This window comes from Neoarius graeffei, chromosome 19, assembly GCF_027579695.1.
Source record: "Neoarius graeffei isolate fNeoGra1 chromosome 19, fNeoGra1.pri, whole genome shotgun sequence".
Taxonomy (NCBI): domain Eukaryota; kingdom Metazoa; phylum Chordata; class Actinopteri; order Siluriformes; family Ariidae; genus Neoarius; species Neoarius graeffei.
The window spans coordinates 69,980,272-69,995,471 of record NC_083587.1 but is presented as its reverse complement, the minus strand read 5'-3'; the positions used below and the strand labels follow the sequence as shown (position 1 = coordinate 69,995,471).

Here is a 15,200-nt window from a genome sequence, read left to right as displayed (position 1 = left end):
GCAGCTTTTCAGCATTCACACTCTCCCAGTTCACACAGACACGCGCACACGTATCATCCGTCTGGCTGGGGAGAGAGCTCTCTTCCTCTGCTCTCTCTCTCCTTATACAGTAGCCTGGCAAGCCAGACTAAATGTGAATATTTAGTCTGGTCTCGGTCGTAGACATTTCCGAAGGGTGTGGGTAGGAACAACCCATTGTCTTTCAAACTGTCTCTGTGCGTATAGGCCAACGCTCTGACCAATCAGCGCAACAGTGACTGTGACATAGTCAGAGCGACAGAAAGCAGTGGGGGAGGCCTTGAAATAAATAATTTTTCAAAATGCGTATTAATTAATAAACAGGTTCTAGATATTAAGAAGTTTGGAGATTATGACCACAAGTTTGGAGTCTGTACCACATACTTAACATACACTCTTATTTTTTTTTTCAAGTGTTTTTCAAGGGTTTGCTTAAACTGTTTTTGAGAGTTTTTATTTAGTGGTGTTTGGTGAAATAATTTCCCTTAAATTTAAAATAACGGGAAAATAAGAAACAATCAAAAAGTAATGTTTCAAAGCTGTTTATTAATTCTTCGTACTGCACAAACTAGCCCCATCCTTTTGGCTACGAGCGGAGCCAGCTGGTAGATCAGACTTTTGCCATAGCCGGTCGGCAAAACAGCGAAAACGTCCTTCTTGAAAAGGAATGAGCGAAGAGCTTCTTCCTGCTCATGTTTCAATGAAAACTCCAAGTCTAATTCTTCTAAAACTGATTCCAAAGCGGAGTCAAACGAGCGCTGTTCAATAGCCGTAGCCATCTTTCCTGTTGTGCTTTCTCCAGCGTCGCGCAGCCTTGTCGTCACTCCTGCAAAAGCCTGCCCAAAGAATCCAAACAAAAACCTTGTGTTGTGATTGGCAGGCACGATTTGATGCCCGGGGTGTTTTGTTTATATGGTCCGAGGCTAGACCCACTCGTAGGCAAAAATATTTTTGGCCGCTAGGCGGGTGGGTCTAGTTTACTAGGCTACTTATATAGGGTGCGGTCACTGGGGAAGACACACAAACACACGTTAACTGACATCAGGTGCAGTGATTCTGCCACTTACCTTCCCTGACTCCGCCCTCCGGTCACAGACCGATGCTTGACCACGCCCCCGCTGCCACAGCCAGATAAATTGCTAGCTTGGCAGATAAAGAAACTGGAATCTGACAGAGCCATCAATACAATTAGGAACGATCAAGGAGAATTATCCACAGATCCCACAGAAATTAATAACACATTTGTCTCATATTATAAAACCCTTTATAATTCTGATAGCCCACAAGACCTGGTAAAACAAAATAGTTTCCTGGATGGACTGATCTTTCCCTGTATTCCGGAAGGTATAAAGACGGAACTAGAGAGGGAATTAAATTTGAATGACCTCTCTAACGCCATTACAAATATGAGAGGAGGTAAGGCTTCAGGTCCTGATGGGCTTCCGATAGATATTTATAAATTATTCAAAGCGAAAGTATTAGTCCCATTATTAGAGGTTTATTTGGAATCCTTTAATAGGGGTTGCCTCCCAGCTTTGTTACATTGTGCGCTGATCACTCTTATTCTAAAACCAGGCAAAGTGTCAACCGAACGCGGGCCTTACAGACCCATATCACTTTTAAATTCTGAAGCAAAGATCATAGCTAAGGCTGTAGCTATGAGACTTGAGAGGGTTCTACCAGTCATTATACATGGAGACAGAACGGTTTTGTGCAAAATCGTCAGGGGTTCCACAATGTGAGGAGAGTTCTTAATATTATCCACGAGTGTGGAGAGTTCCCTGATACCACAATACTATCACTTGATGCGGAAAAGGCGTTCAACCGTGTCGAATAGCCCTATCTGCTCGAGGTGCTTAAGTGTTTCGGATTTGGTGATTACTTTCGTAGACGGGTCGAAATTTTACTTGTTGATTCTTCAGCAATGGTATCTACTAATAACCTTATCTCTCAACCTTTTGAGTTACTTCGAGGCACAAGACAAGGGTCACCAATTTCACCTCTACTTTTTGTAATAGCCATGGAACCATTAGCAGTAGCGATTAGATCTCACCCCACAATTCATGGTATTAAGACTGGTGATATGTTACACAATGTAGCATTGTACGCTGATGATACTATTGTGTTTTTATCACATCTTGCAGAATCGATACCATCTCTCTTAGAGTTGTTTAATCAGTTTGGTATTATCTCTGGGTTCAAAGTAAAAGAAAAGTCATCTATTTTGTTTTTAAATGTAAACGAGAGGAAGAAACCAGTAGTATCCCACCCATTTGTGAACGCCACAGAGGGATTTAAATATTTGGGCATCAGAATAACCCCAAAGACAAGTAATTTTAGTTCAGCCAATTATGAGCCCATGGTAGGGGAAATGTCAGAAGAGATGACTTGATGGACAACACTACCTCTTTCTATACTGGGAAGAATTAACATTGTAAAGATGTCTATATTACCTAAATTTTTATATTTTTTTCAATCGATTCCACTGGCCGGGCGGCACGGTGGTGTAGTGGTTAGCGCTGTCGCCTCACAGCAAGAAGGTCCTGGGTTCGAGCCCCGGGGCTGGCGAGGGCCTTTCTGTGTGGAGTTTGCATGTTCTCCCTGTGTTCGCGTGGGTTTCCTCTGGGTGCTCCGGTTTCCCCCACAGTCCAAAGACATGCAGGTTAGGTTGACTGGTGACTCTAAATTGACCGTAGGTGTGAATGTGAGTGTGAATGGTTGTCTGTGTCTATGTGTCAGCCCTGTGATGACCTGGCGACTTGTCCAGGGTGTACCCCGCCTTTCGCCCGTAGTCAGCTGGGATAGGCTCCAGCTTGCCTGCGACCCTGTAGAAGGATAAAGCGGCTAGAGATAATGAGATGAGATGAGATTCCACTGGCCCCTCCTCCTTCTTTTTTCCCTAGGATCAGAAAGCTTCTTTCTAATTTCATCTGGAATAATAGGAAGCCTAGACTCAGACTCTCACTTCTTTATTTGCCTTATGAGAGGGGAGGGCTACAGTTGCCAAATTTAGAATGGTATTATTGGGCTGCTCAGTTGAGGGCCATAATGTTTTGGTTTTCGAAAGATGTTTTCACGCCCTGGGTAGAAATTGAAAAACTGTCCTCTAAAGGGTTGTCATTGAATAGCTATCTATATTCCGCACCCTTTAAAACATTAAAGAAAAATTCTACTAATCCTTTTGTAAAAAACACCATTGTTGTTTGGTATGTAGTTCAAAAATTGTTGGATGACTCCCCAGGGTTGTCCTGCTTCTCCCCAATCTTGGGTAATGATTACTTTGCCCTGGCAAAGAACGACATGGGTTTTAAGGCATGGTTGAACAAGGGCATAGTAAAACTACAGGATGTATATGAGGATTATACTCTAATGTCATTCTCTGAGCTAAAGGCAAAGTTTGATATACCGCAGAATCACTTCTTTAAATATTTACAACTTAGAAGTTTTATTCTGGCACACTTAAGCAATTCAGTGCAACAGCCTCCATTCTCCATCTTAGAAACACAAGCTACAAAAGACTGTTTTGGCAAAAGACTGGTCTCCCAGTTTTATAACATGTTGGTTGAAAATCATAAGGAAAATGCTGATAGTAAGAGACAGGAGTGGATACAAGACTTACAAGAAGATATTTCACTCATTGAATGGAGCAAAATTGCTTAAAAACACACACTCAAACCATCAACATTCATTTGAGAATGATACAATTCAATTGGACAATGCGAACATACATCTCCCCTGTACAATTGAATAAATTTGATCCTAATATACCTGATCTATAAGTATAACAATCACCAGGGTACACTTTATCACTGTTTATGGAAATGTGAAGAGGTACAAAAATTTTGGAGCTCAGTGTTAAGGTATATCTCTCAGATCACAACTTCCCCTGTACCTTTATGCTCTAAGTTATGTATTTTAGGCATGTATCCAGATAAGTGTACTTTATCATGTAAGGAAAGAAAAATGGTTGACCTTTGTTTACTACAGGCCAAACGTTGTATTGCATTGTGTTGGAAGAATGTTGGTTGCCCCTCTTTTAACCACTGGTTAAATAACTTGATATCGAGTTTGGCTCTCGAGAAACTGACCTATATTGTTAAAAAGAGGGCTTCTGAATTTTACAACATTTGGAAGCTATTTCTGGAACTGTTAAGGAGTAGAGATATGGGGGAGGCGTTGGGAGAATAAGTATAATGAAAAATATCTAATTTGTTGTTGGGAATATTCGCTGTATCCTACTTTTTTTTTGCGTGCGTGCGTGTGTGTATGTATTTTCATTTATTTATTTATTTATTTATTTATTTCCATCACTGCCATGTGTTGATGTTTTAAATGTTAGATGTTGTTGTATTAACACAAAAAAACAATAAATATATGTTTAAAGAAAAACATTACAATCTGAGGAAACAGCTACCTGAAAACACTTTGCTATGTTCTTGTAGCCTTCTCCTGCTTTGTGAGCATCAATTATTTTATTATTCAGAATGCGAGGGAGTTGCTTAGAGGAGCCCATGGCTGTTGATTTTAGGTACAAGTTTGAGGAGTCAGATCATTTATACAGCTTTGAAATCTGCATCATCTGACCTTTCCTAATGAAGAATTTGAACAAGCCACAGCTCAATAAGCTAATTAAGGTCTGGAACCTTGGTAAAAGTTATCTGAGAACTCAAATGTATTGGGGTGCCCAAACTTTCGCATGGTGTTCCTTTTCTTTTTTCACTCTCCAATTGGACAAAACAAAAATAATACACAAATCTTGCAGAAAACACTGAAATGTATCATCTTTACCTTTATGCCTTTTAGTGATCAGTTCATCTTCTGCTCACTTAACTATTCACAGAAACGGACATTTTCAGTAATGGTGCCCAAACTTTTGCATGCCACTGTATCTACTGCAGGGCTTTTCAAACTTTTTACAGTCAGGGGCCAAATCAACTGAATTAGCAATGACCACTCAATACAGATTCATTTGACAAACTATTAACAAGTACGCACATTACTTAAATGTGCACAATAATATTTTGTCTATTTATTGGAGTCCAATCTTTTTTTCTCTCTCCACCAACAGACCCTGTTTTTATTAAAGACGTTAGTGAGTTATGGTTTCCATCACAGTAATATGCTGCACTCTCAGTTTCAGAAGCAGCGATGCCAGCTGAGCCACCAGCTCATCTACACGAGTGCAGTTTACCCACTTGTGCGTCCATAAATATTAGTGATAGTAATATGACAGATTTTTATTTTGCACATTTATTGCACCAATTTATTTACTTTCACTTTGTTAACAGTATAGAATAAAAAGCAATAAAGCTGGAAATGTAATTTGAAGTGTGATTTGATACCTTGTTTACTGCACAAATAAAACGGTGAGACCCTGAAACAGTTGCTGCTTTAACTATGGAAAAGAAATCAAGTCTATACATTTTTTTGAACCACTAGTTGACTGGTAAAAAAAAAAAAACAGTAGTCATGCCATCCCTAATATAGAGCAGCATGGGCAGTTCAGGTCCTTTATGCCTCGTGCCCCTTTTTGGAAGAAAGCAAATTAAGTCTGATCATTAAAGTGAAATTATGAAAGCACAAAAGAAAGCACAACTTTATTCATCACACACTTGTGAAATTTCCCCTCTGCATTTAACCCATCTGAAGCAGTGAACACACACATGCACACACACGTAAGCAATGAGCACACACCCAGAGCAGTGGGCAGCCATGCTAACAGCACCCGGGGAGCAGTTGGGAGTTCGGTGCCTCGCTCAAGGGCACCTCAGCCCAAGGCCGTCCCATATTAACCTAACCGCATGTCTTTAGACTGTGGGGGAAACCGGAGCACCCGGAGGAAACCCACGCAAACTCCATACAGAAAGGCCCTCGCCAGCCGTTGGGTTCGAACCCAGAACCTTCTTGCTGTGAGGCAACCGTGCCACCCTAACATTTAGTGCAGCTATCATTAATAAGAGGCAAATTACTGTAAATGTTTATTTCCAACAAACAAGCAATGATTTATAATTATAGTGCAATTATATGATTTATAATTATAGTGCAATTATAAATCATTACCATGTTTATGAAGTTTCTGGAGTTTGCACAAATATTAATAAATTAGGGTCTATGTCGAGCAGTACAGTTTTCAGTCAGTCTTTTTGCTTTTGGTGAAACAAACACAACTTTAAATATTAAAAACAGCATCAACAGTAAACTTAAGGATAAATAACTGACTGCATTAATGACACTCTACTGCTAATTGTCTTGCAAATGAATCACAGAGCACTGATTAGTAAGAATCATCACAGTCCACAGTGATGGGATTTGCTTGCTTGTTTGTTGGAAATAAACATTTACAGTTATTTGCCTCTTATTAATGAACGCTGCACTAAATGTTTCTAAAAAAGAATCTGAGCATCACTTCATCCTAGCTGTAACTCCATGTTCATTTGCACTCCTCAGGTTCCAGCATCATCCGTGGACACAAAGTTCTGTGTGAGTGTTTCTTATGCACAGTGTTTCACGCAGACATCGACTCAACTTGGAATAAAACTGGACAGAATGGAGTTCGTGTGAGGGTTTTGTAGAGAGTGAAGGCTCCTTGCTTCTGATGATGGGCTGTGTGGATCAGGATGGAGATGAGGCTCCTGTTGATGCCTGCAGGTTACTCACACTTCACCGAGAGGTTTTAGTGGAGCAGGTGAAAAATACACAGTGCATTTTAGACAATCTGAAGATGAATGGCTTCATCTGCAATGAAGACATCGAGATCATCCAACGTTCACCCACTAAAACAGAGCAGGTATCAAAACCTCTCCCTCTCACACACACACACACACAAATACATTTGTATTAGATTGTAAAGGCCAAACAAAAATTTTATAATCAGGTGCGTAAAATTTTGGAGTTGGCGCAGAGTAAAGGCGAAGAGGCCTCTGCGTATTTTATTCACATTCTGCACCAGGCGTATGATGCATTCATCGACCTTCGGCCTTGGTTTAATGCAATTCACTACAAACCTGTCAAGTGTGTGAAGGACATCCCTGTGATCAACACGGACCCCAGTGAGTGTTTTAATCAAAATCACATAAAAATGATCTCACATCCCAAACTTACTGCACTGACATTGAATTCTGTGTTCAAGTTAGCAGATACAGTGAGAAACTCAGGCAGGAACTTGGCAGAGACACTCAGTTCCTCACCTCATACTCTCAGAAGGAGGAGACACGACTGGAAGACTTTTACACAGATACACAGATGGAAATCCTGAATGAGCGAGGAGAGAGTCTGGGCTTCCTGAAGAGTCTGGATGAGATTCTGGGGGAAGAAGGTGTGTTTAACCAGCAGGCTGAGACCATCTTTATTATGGGTGATGCTGGAGTGGGAAAATCCATTCTGCTTCAGAAACTCCAGAACCTGTGGTCCAAAAGAGAGCTGAACACCAGAGCAAAGTTCTTCTTCACATTCAGATGCAGGATGTTCAGCACCTTTAAGGAGACTGATGAGATCTCACTGAAGGATCTGATATTCAAACACAATTGTTATCCAGATGAAGACCCTGACAGCGAGGTGTTCAGTTACATCCTGCGATTTCCAGAGTCTGTACTTTTCACATTTGATGGATATGATGAAATCCAGATGGACTTTGATTTAGAAAACGTGCCAGAGGTGGTTTCTCCTGAGGAAAGGACCCACCCACTTTTAGTTCTCATGAACCTGTTGAGAGGAAAATTGCTCAAAGGTTCCAGAAAAATCCTAACGGCTCGAACCGGCACAGAAATCCAGAGCAGAGTGATCCGGAAGAAAGTGTTTCTGAGAGGTTTCTCACCAGAACATCTCAAACAGTATCTGTCTCATCATTTTCCCATGCAGGAGCAGAGGGACATGGTGTCTGTGCAGCTGGATGCAAACCCTCACCTCTGTGGTCTCTGCTCTTTCCCATTGTTCAGCTGGATCATTTTCAAGAGCTTTAAGCACCTCCAGAGTGTGTACGATGATGTTGAGCTGCCGGACTCATGCATCACTCTCACTAACATCTTCCTCCTGCTATCAGAGGTGTTCCTGAGCCGGAGCAGTAAAAGTGCTGGACTCCTGAAGAGAAGCACACGCTGCACCGCAGACACGTTTAAATCAGGGTTGAAGATGCTCTCTGCCTTCGCTAAGCTTGCACTACTGGGTCTGGAAAAGAGTAGCTTCATTTACACCCATGATGAGGTAACATCTTGTGGCCTGAGCGATGACGAGGTACAGGTTGGATTTCTGAGACCCATCAGTCATTATGACGCATGTGGCACTTTGGCAACATACGAGTTTCTCCATGTGACACTGCAGGCATTTCTGGCTGCCTTTTGTCTCATCTTGGACCTGCACGTCACTCCTGATGGGATCCTGAGGTTCTTCTCTAAATGTGAATACCATAAGACATCCCATTTGACCTGCCTGTCCTGTTTGGGGACGTTGTCTCATCCAAGAAATTCAGATCCCTTTCAGACAAATGAGCACTTTCAATTCACAAACCTCTTCCTGTGCGGCCTCCTTTCCAAATCCAACGCTGTCCTCCTGGAGCACCTTGTTCCTCCAGCATCCCTGAAGAAAAAGCGCACAGCTCTGAAGTCCTACCTTTCTTCCAGCGTAAAGACACACCTGAGTGGCTTGCCTCGCTACCCAAGCACTGACATCAAGGGAAATAAAGTGCATGTGATGCCAAACTTCCTGTGGATGTTGCGCTGTATATTTGAGACACACAGCGAGGACGTGGCTCGTCTCACAGCTAAAGGAATCTCAGCAGATTACCTCAAACTGGCGTACTGTAACATCCACTCAGCAGACTGCAGTGCTCTCAACTTCGTCCTTCATCACCACAGGAAGTGTTTAGCAGTCGATCTGGACAACAACAACATAAGTGACTATGGTGTGAAACAGCTCACTCCTTCCTTCAGCAAAATGACTGTAGTCAGGTACGACAAATTCCGAACAGCTCATGGATAAAAGCATCTCAGTGGATCTTCCCTATCCCCATGTTCCCCCTGTTTCCTCTGTTCTCCCTGTTCCCTCTGTTCTCCCTGTTCCCCATGTTCCCCATGTTCCCTCTGTTCCCCTGCTCCCCATGTTCCCTCTGTTCCCCTGCTCCCCATGTTCCCTCTGTTCCCCTGCTCCCCATGTTCCCTCTGTTCCCCCTGTTCCACATTTTCCCCATGTTCCTTCTGTTCCCCATGTTCCCCTGTTCCACATGTTCCCCATGTTTGCCCTGTTCCCCCTCTTCCCCATGTTCCACTGTTCCCTCTGTTCTCCCTATTCCCCTCTTCTCTCTGTTCTCCCTGTTCCCCATGTTCCCCCATTTCCTCTGTTCTCCATGTTCCCCATGTTCCCCCATTTCCTCTGTTCTCCATGTTCCCTCTGTTCTCCATGTTCCCCCTGTTCCAACATTTTCCCTGTTCCCCATGTTCCACTGGTTCCCTCTGTTCTCCCTGTTCCCCATGTTTGCCCTGTTACCCATGTTCCCTCTGTTCTCCCATTCTCCCTGTTCCCCATGTCACTTTGTTCCCCCTGTTCTCCCTCTTCCCCTTGTTCCCCCTGATCCCATTGTTCCCCTCTTCCACATTGTTCCCCCTGGTCCCCTGTTCTCATTGTTTCCCTCTTCCCCATTGTTCCATGTTCCCCTATTCCCCATTCTCCATTTCCTCTGTTCTCCATGTTCCCCTGTTCCCCATGTTCTCAGTGTTCCCATGTCTCCCTGTTCCCCCTGTTCCCTCTGTTCCCTATGTCCCCCTGTCCCCCATGTTCCAATGTTCCCTCTGTTCTCCATGTTCCCCCTATTTCCTTTGTTCTCAATGTTTCCCCTGTTACCCATGTTGCACCTGTTGCCCATGTTCCCTCTGTTCTCTGTTCTCCATGATCTCTCTGCTCCCCCTGTTCTCCATGTTCCCCCTGTTTCCTTTGTATTCCATGTTCCTCTGTTCTCTATGTTACCCATGTTGCCCATGTTCCATCTGTTCTCCATGATCCCTCTGATCCCCCTGTTCTCCATGTTCCCCATGTTCCCCCTGTTTCCTTTGTTCTCTATGTTCCTCTGTTCTCCATGTTCCCCTTGTTCCTCATGTTCTCCCTGTTCCCCATATTCCCCCGTTTCCTTTGTTCTCCATGTTACTCTGTTCTCCATGTTCCCCTGTTCCTCCATTCCCCCTGCTCCCTCTGTTATCCCTGTTCCACGTTCCCCCGTTTCCTTTGTTCTCCATGTTCCTCTGTTCTCCATGTTCCCTCTGTTCCCTGTTCTCCATGTTCCCCTGTTCCCTCTGTTCTCCCTGTACCCCCTGTTACCCATGTTCCTCTCTTCCCCATTTTCCCTGTTTCCCCTGTTCTCCATGTTCCCCATGTTCCCCTGTTCCTGGTTTCCTTTGTTCTCCATGTTCCATCTGTTCCCCCTGCTCCCCCGTTCCCCTGTTCCCTCTCTTCCCCCTGTTCCGCTGCTCCCTCTGTTCCCCCTGTTCACCATGTTCCTCTATTCCCCTGTTCTCTGTTTCCTCTGTTCTCCATGTTCCCCTATTCCCCATGTTCTCAATGTTCCCATGTTCCCCCTGTTACCCATGTTGCCCTGTTCCACATGTTCCCTCTGTTCTCTCTGTTTTCCATGTTCCTCGGTTCTCCCTGTTCTCCATGTTCCCCCTATTTCCTTTGTTCTCCATGTTCCCCCTGTTCTCCGTTCTCCATGATTCCTCTGATCCCCCTGTTCTCCATGTTCCCTCTGTTCCCCTGCTCCCCATGTTCCCCTGTTCCTTGTGTTCCCCCTGCTCCCCATGTTCCCCTTTTCCCATTGATCCCCTGTTCCCCAGTTGCCCAGGTTCCCCCTGTTCCCTCTGTTCTCCCTGTTCCCCTTGTTAGCCCTGTTACCCATGTTCCCTCTGTTCTCCCGTTCTCCATGTTCCCCTGTTCTCCCTGTTCCCCATGTTACTTTGTTTCCCCTGTTCTCCTTCATCCCCTTGTTCCCCCTGGTCCCCTGTTCCCATTGTTCCCCTCTTCCCCATTGTTCCCGTGTTCCCTCTATTCCCCCATTCTCCATTTCTTCTGTTCTCCATGTTCCCCTATTCCCCATATTCTCAATGTTCCCCATGTTCTCAATGTTCCATGTTCCCTCTGTTCCCTATGTCCCCCTGTTACCCATGTTCCTCCTGTTCCCTATGTCCCCCTGTTACCCATGTTCCCCCGTTACCCATGTTGTCCTGTTCCACATGTTCCCCCATGTTCCAATGTTCCCTCTGTTTTCTCTGTTCTCCATGTTCCCTGGTTCTCCCTGTTTTCCATGCTCCCCCTATTTCCTTTGCTCTCTATGTTCCTCAGTTCTCAATGTTCCCCCTGTTACCCATGTTGCCCCTGTTGCCCATGTTCCCTCTGTTCTCTGTTCTCCATGATTCATCTGATCCCCCTGTTCTCCATGTTCCCATTGTTCCCGTTCTCCATGTTCCCCCTATTTCTTTTGCTCTCCCTGTTCCCCTGTTCCCCATATTCCCATGTTCCCCTGTTCTACATGTTCCTTCTGATCCCCGTTCTCCATTTTCCCCTTGTTCCCCATGATTCGCTGTTCTCCCTGTTTCCCATGTTCCCCCTGTTTCCTTTGTTCTCCATGTTCCTCTGATCTCCATTCCCCCTGCTCCCCGTTCCCCTACTCCCTCTGTTCCCCATGTTCTCTCTGTTCTCCCTGTTCCACATGTTCCCCCATTTCCTTTGTTCTCCATGTTCCTCTGTTCTCCATGTCCCCTCTGTTCCCCATTCTCCATGTTCCTCTGTTCCTTCTGTTCTCCCTGTTACCCATGTTTCCTCCCTTCCCCCATTCTCCCTGTTTCCCCTGTTCTCCATGTTCCCCTGTTTCCCATTTCCTTTGTTCTCCATGTTCCATCTGTTCACCATGTTCCGGTGTTCCCCCATTCCTTCTGTTCTCCCTGTTCCCCATGTTCCCCCTGTTTCCTTTGTTCTCCATGTTCCTCTGTTCTCCCTGTTCCCCATAATTCCCCCTGTTCCCTTTGTTCTCCATATTCCATCTGTTCCCCCTGCTCCCTGTTCCCCTGTTTCCTCTCTTCCCCCTGTTCTGCTGCTCCCTCTGTTCCCCCTGTTCACCATGTTCCGGTGTTCCCCCATTCCTTCTGTTCTCCCTGTTCCCCATGTTCCCCCTGTTTCCTTTGTTCTCCATGTTCCTCTGTTCTCCCTGTTCCCCATAATTCCCCCTGTTCCCTTTGTTCTCCATATTCCATCTGTTCCCCCTGCTCCCTGTTCCCCTGTTCCCTCTCTTCCCCCTGTTCTGCTGCTCCCTCTGTTCCCCCTGTTCCTTCTGTTCTCCCTGTTCCCCCTGTTTCCTTTGTTCTCCACGTTCCTCTGTTTTCCCTGTTCCCCATGTTTCAATGTTCCCTCTTTCCCCCATTGGCCATGTTCCCATGTTTTCCCTGTTCCCCATGTTCCCTCTGTACCCTTGCTCCCCCTGTTGCTCTGTTCCCTCTGTTACCCCTATTACCCCCATTCTCCCTGTTCCCTTGTTCTCCATGTTCCCCTTTTCCCATTGTTCCCGTGCTCCCCATGTTCCCCCTGTTCCTCATGTTCCCCCTGCTCCTCATGTTCCCCCTGCTCCCGTGTTCCCCTTTTCCCATTGATCCCCTGTTCTCCCTGTTCCCCATGTTCCTCTGTTCTCTCTGCTCCCCTGTTTCCCTGTTCCTTCTGTTCCCCAATTGCCCATGTTCCCTCTGTTCTCCCTGTTCCCCATGTTAGCCCTGTTACCCATATTCCCTCTGGTCCCTCTGTTCTTCCATTCTCCATGTTGCCCCTGTTCTCCCTGTTCCCCATGTTACTTTGTTCCCCCTGTTCTCCCTCTTCCCCCTGTTCCCCCTGGCCCCCTGTTCCCATTGTTCCCCTCTTTCCCCCTGTTCACCTTGTTCCCATGTTCCCCCTGTTCCTGCTGTTCTCCGTGTTGCTCTGTTCTCCATATTACCCTGTTCTCCATGTTCCCCCTGTTCCCCGTTATCCCTGTTTCCTCTGTTCTCCGTGTTTCCCTGTTCCCCCTCTTTCCTCTGTTCTCCATGTTTCCCTGATCCCTCTGCTCCCCTGTTCCCCATGTTTCAATGTTCCCCCTGTTCCCCATGTTCCCTTGTTTACCTGCTCCCCATTGTTCCCCTGTTCCCTCTGTTCCCTCTCTTCTCTCTGTTCTCCCTGTTCCCCATGTTCCCCCATTATTCATCTTCCCTCTTTTGCCCCATTTTCCATGTTTCCCCTGTTCCACATGTTCCCCTGTTTCCCGTTCTCCCTCTTTCTTTTGTTCTCCATGTTCCCTTGTTCCCCTATTCCTCCTGCTCCCCATATTCCCCTCTTCCCTCTGTTCCCCCATTCCACTTGTTCCCCTGTTCCAATGTTCCCTCTGTTCCCTCTGTTTCCCCTGTTCCCCATAGTACTTTGTTCTCCCTCTTCCCCATTGTTCCCCCTGTCCCCCCCGTTCTCCATTTTCCCCTGTTCCCTCTGTTCTCCCTGTTCCCAATGTTCCCCCTTTTCCACATGTTCCCCCTGTTTCCTCTGTTCTCCATGTTCCACCGTTATCCCTGTTTCCTCTGTTCCCCCCTGTTCCAATGTTCCCCCTGTTCCCTCTGTTCTCCCTGTTCTCCCTGTTTCCTTTGTTCTCCATGTTCCCCTGTTCTCCATATTCCCCTTGTTTCCTTTGTTCTCCCCTGTTCTCCATGTTCCCATGTTCCCCTTGTTTCCTTTGTTCTCCATGTTCCTCTGTTCTCCATGTTTCCCTGTTCTCCATGTTCCCCCTGTTTCCTCTGTTCTCCATTTTCCCCTGTTCCCCATGTTCCAATTTTCCCCATGTTCCACCTGTTCCCTTTCTTCCCTCTGTTCTCTCTGTTCCCTATGTTCCCCGTTTCCCATGTTCCCTCTTTTCCCTCATTCTCCATGTTTCCCCTTTCCCTGTTCCCCATGTTCCCTCTGTTCTCTGTTCCCCCTGTTCCCTCTCTTCCATCTGTTCTCCCTGTTCCCTCTCTTCCCTTTGTTCTCCCTGTTCCCTATGTTCCCCCTGTTTCCCATGTTCCCTCTTTTCCCCATTCTCCACGTTTCCCCTGTTCTCTTTTCCCCTGTTCCACCTGTTCCCTCTCTTCCATCTGTTCTCCCTCTTCCCCCTGTTCCCTATGTTCCCCCTGTTCCCCCTCTTTCCTCTGTTCTCCATGTTCCCCCTCTTCCCCATGTTCCCCCATTCCCCATTGTTCCCCTGTTCCCTGTGTTTCCCCTGTTCCCCCTGTTCCACATGTTCCAATGTTCTTCCTGTTCCCCATGTTCACTTGTTCCCCCTCTTACCCTGTTCCCCCTGTTCCACATGTTCCCTTGTTCCCCATGTTCCAATGTTCCCCGTTTCCTCTATTCTCCATGTTTCCCCTGCTCCCCATGTTCCCCTGTTTCTTCTGTTCTCCATGTTCCACTGTTCCCCATGTTCCCCCTGTTCCCCCACTCTCCATGTTCCCCTGCTCCACATGTTCCCTCTGTTCCCCTGCTCCCCAAATTCCCCCTGTTCCCCCGCTCTCCATGTTCCCCTGCTCCCCATGTTCCCCTGTTCCCCATATTCCCCCTGTTCCTCTGCTCCCCCTGTTCCCCCTCTTCCCCAGTTCCCCCTGTTCCACATGTTCCCCATATTCCCTCTGATCCCCCTGTTCCCAGTGTTCATATTCTTTGTTGTATTAGTTTTACTACTTTTATAGAAATCTAGATTCACATGGCAACCCGGGGGCGGCACGGTGGTGTAGTGGTTAGCGCTGTCGCCTCACAGCAAGAAGGTCCGGGTTCGAGCCCCGTGGCCGGCGAGGGCCTTTCTGTGCGGAGTTTGCATGTTCTCCCCATGTCCGCGTGGGTTTCCTCCGGGTGCTCCGGTTTCCCCCACAGTCCAAAGACATGCAGGTTAGGTTAACTGGTGACTCTAAATCGACTGTAGGTGTGAATGTGAGTGTGAATGGTTGTCTGTGTCTATGTGTCAGCCCTGTGATGACCTGGCGACTTGTCCAGGGTGTACCCCGCCTTTCGCCCGTAGTCAGCTGGGATAGGATCCAGCTTGCCTGCGACCCTGTAGAAGGATAAAGTGGCTAGAGATAATGAGATGAGATGAGACATGGCAACCCTGATCAGGATGAAGCATTTCCTGAAGATGAACGAATGTTCATTCTGAATTCATTCACATTTTG

The 15,200-nt window shown here is 46.2% G+C and overlaps 1 protein-coding gene across 3 annotated transcripts in view; it reads left to right on the top strand.

The window, feature by feature from the left end:
- nod1 (nucleotide-binding oligomerization domain containing 1) overlaps nucleotides 1-15,200 on the top strand; it is a 38,917-nt gene that overhangs the window by 14,361 nt on the left and 9,356 nt on the right. For 2 of the 3 annotated variants that reach the window (XM_060900556.1, XM_060900554.1), the window contains exons 2-4: nucleotides 6,466-6,805; nucleotides 6,893-7,067; nucleotides 7,148-8,960. In XM_060900556.1, the coding sequence (XP_060756539.1) occupies nucleotides 6,614-6,805; nucleotides 6,893-7,067; nucleotides 7,148-8,960 (2,180 nt within the window). In that variant the 5' untranslated portion in view covers nucleotides 6,466-6,613. The remainder of the gene's footprint in view (nucleotides 1-6,465; nucleotides 6,806-6,892; nucleotides 7,068-7,147; nucleotides 8,961-15,200) is intronic. The other variant, XM_060900555.1, reaches the window with a different exon arrangement.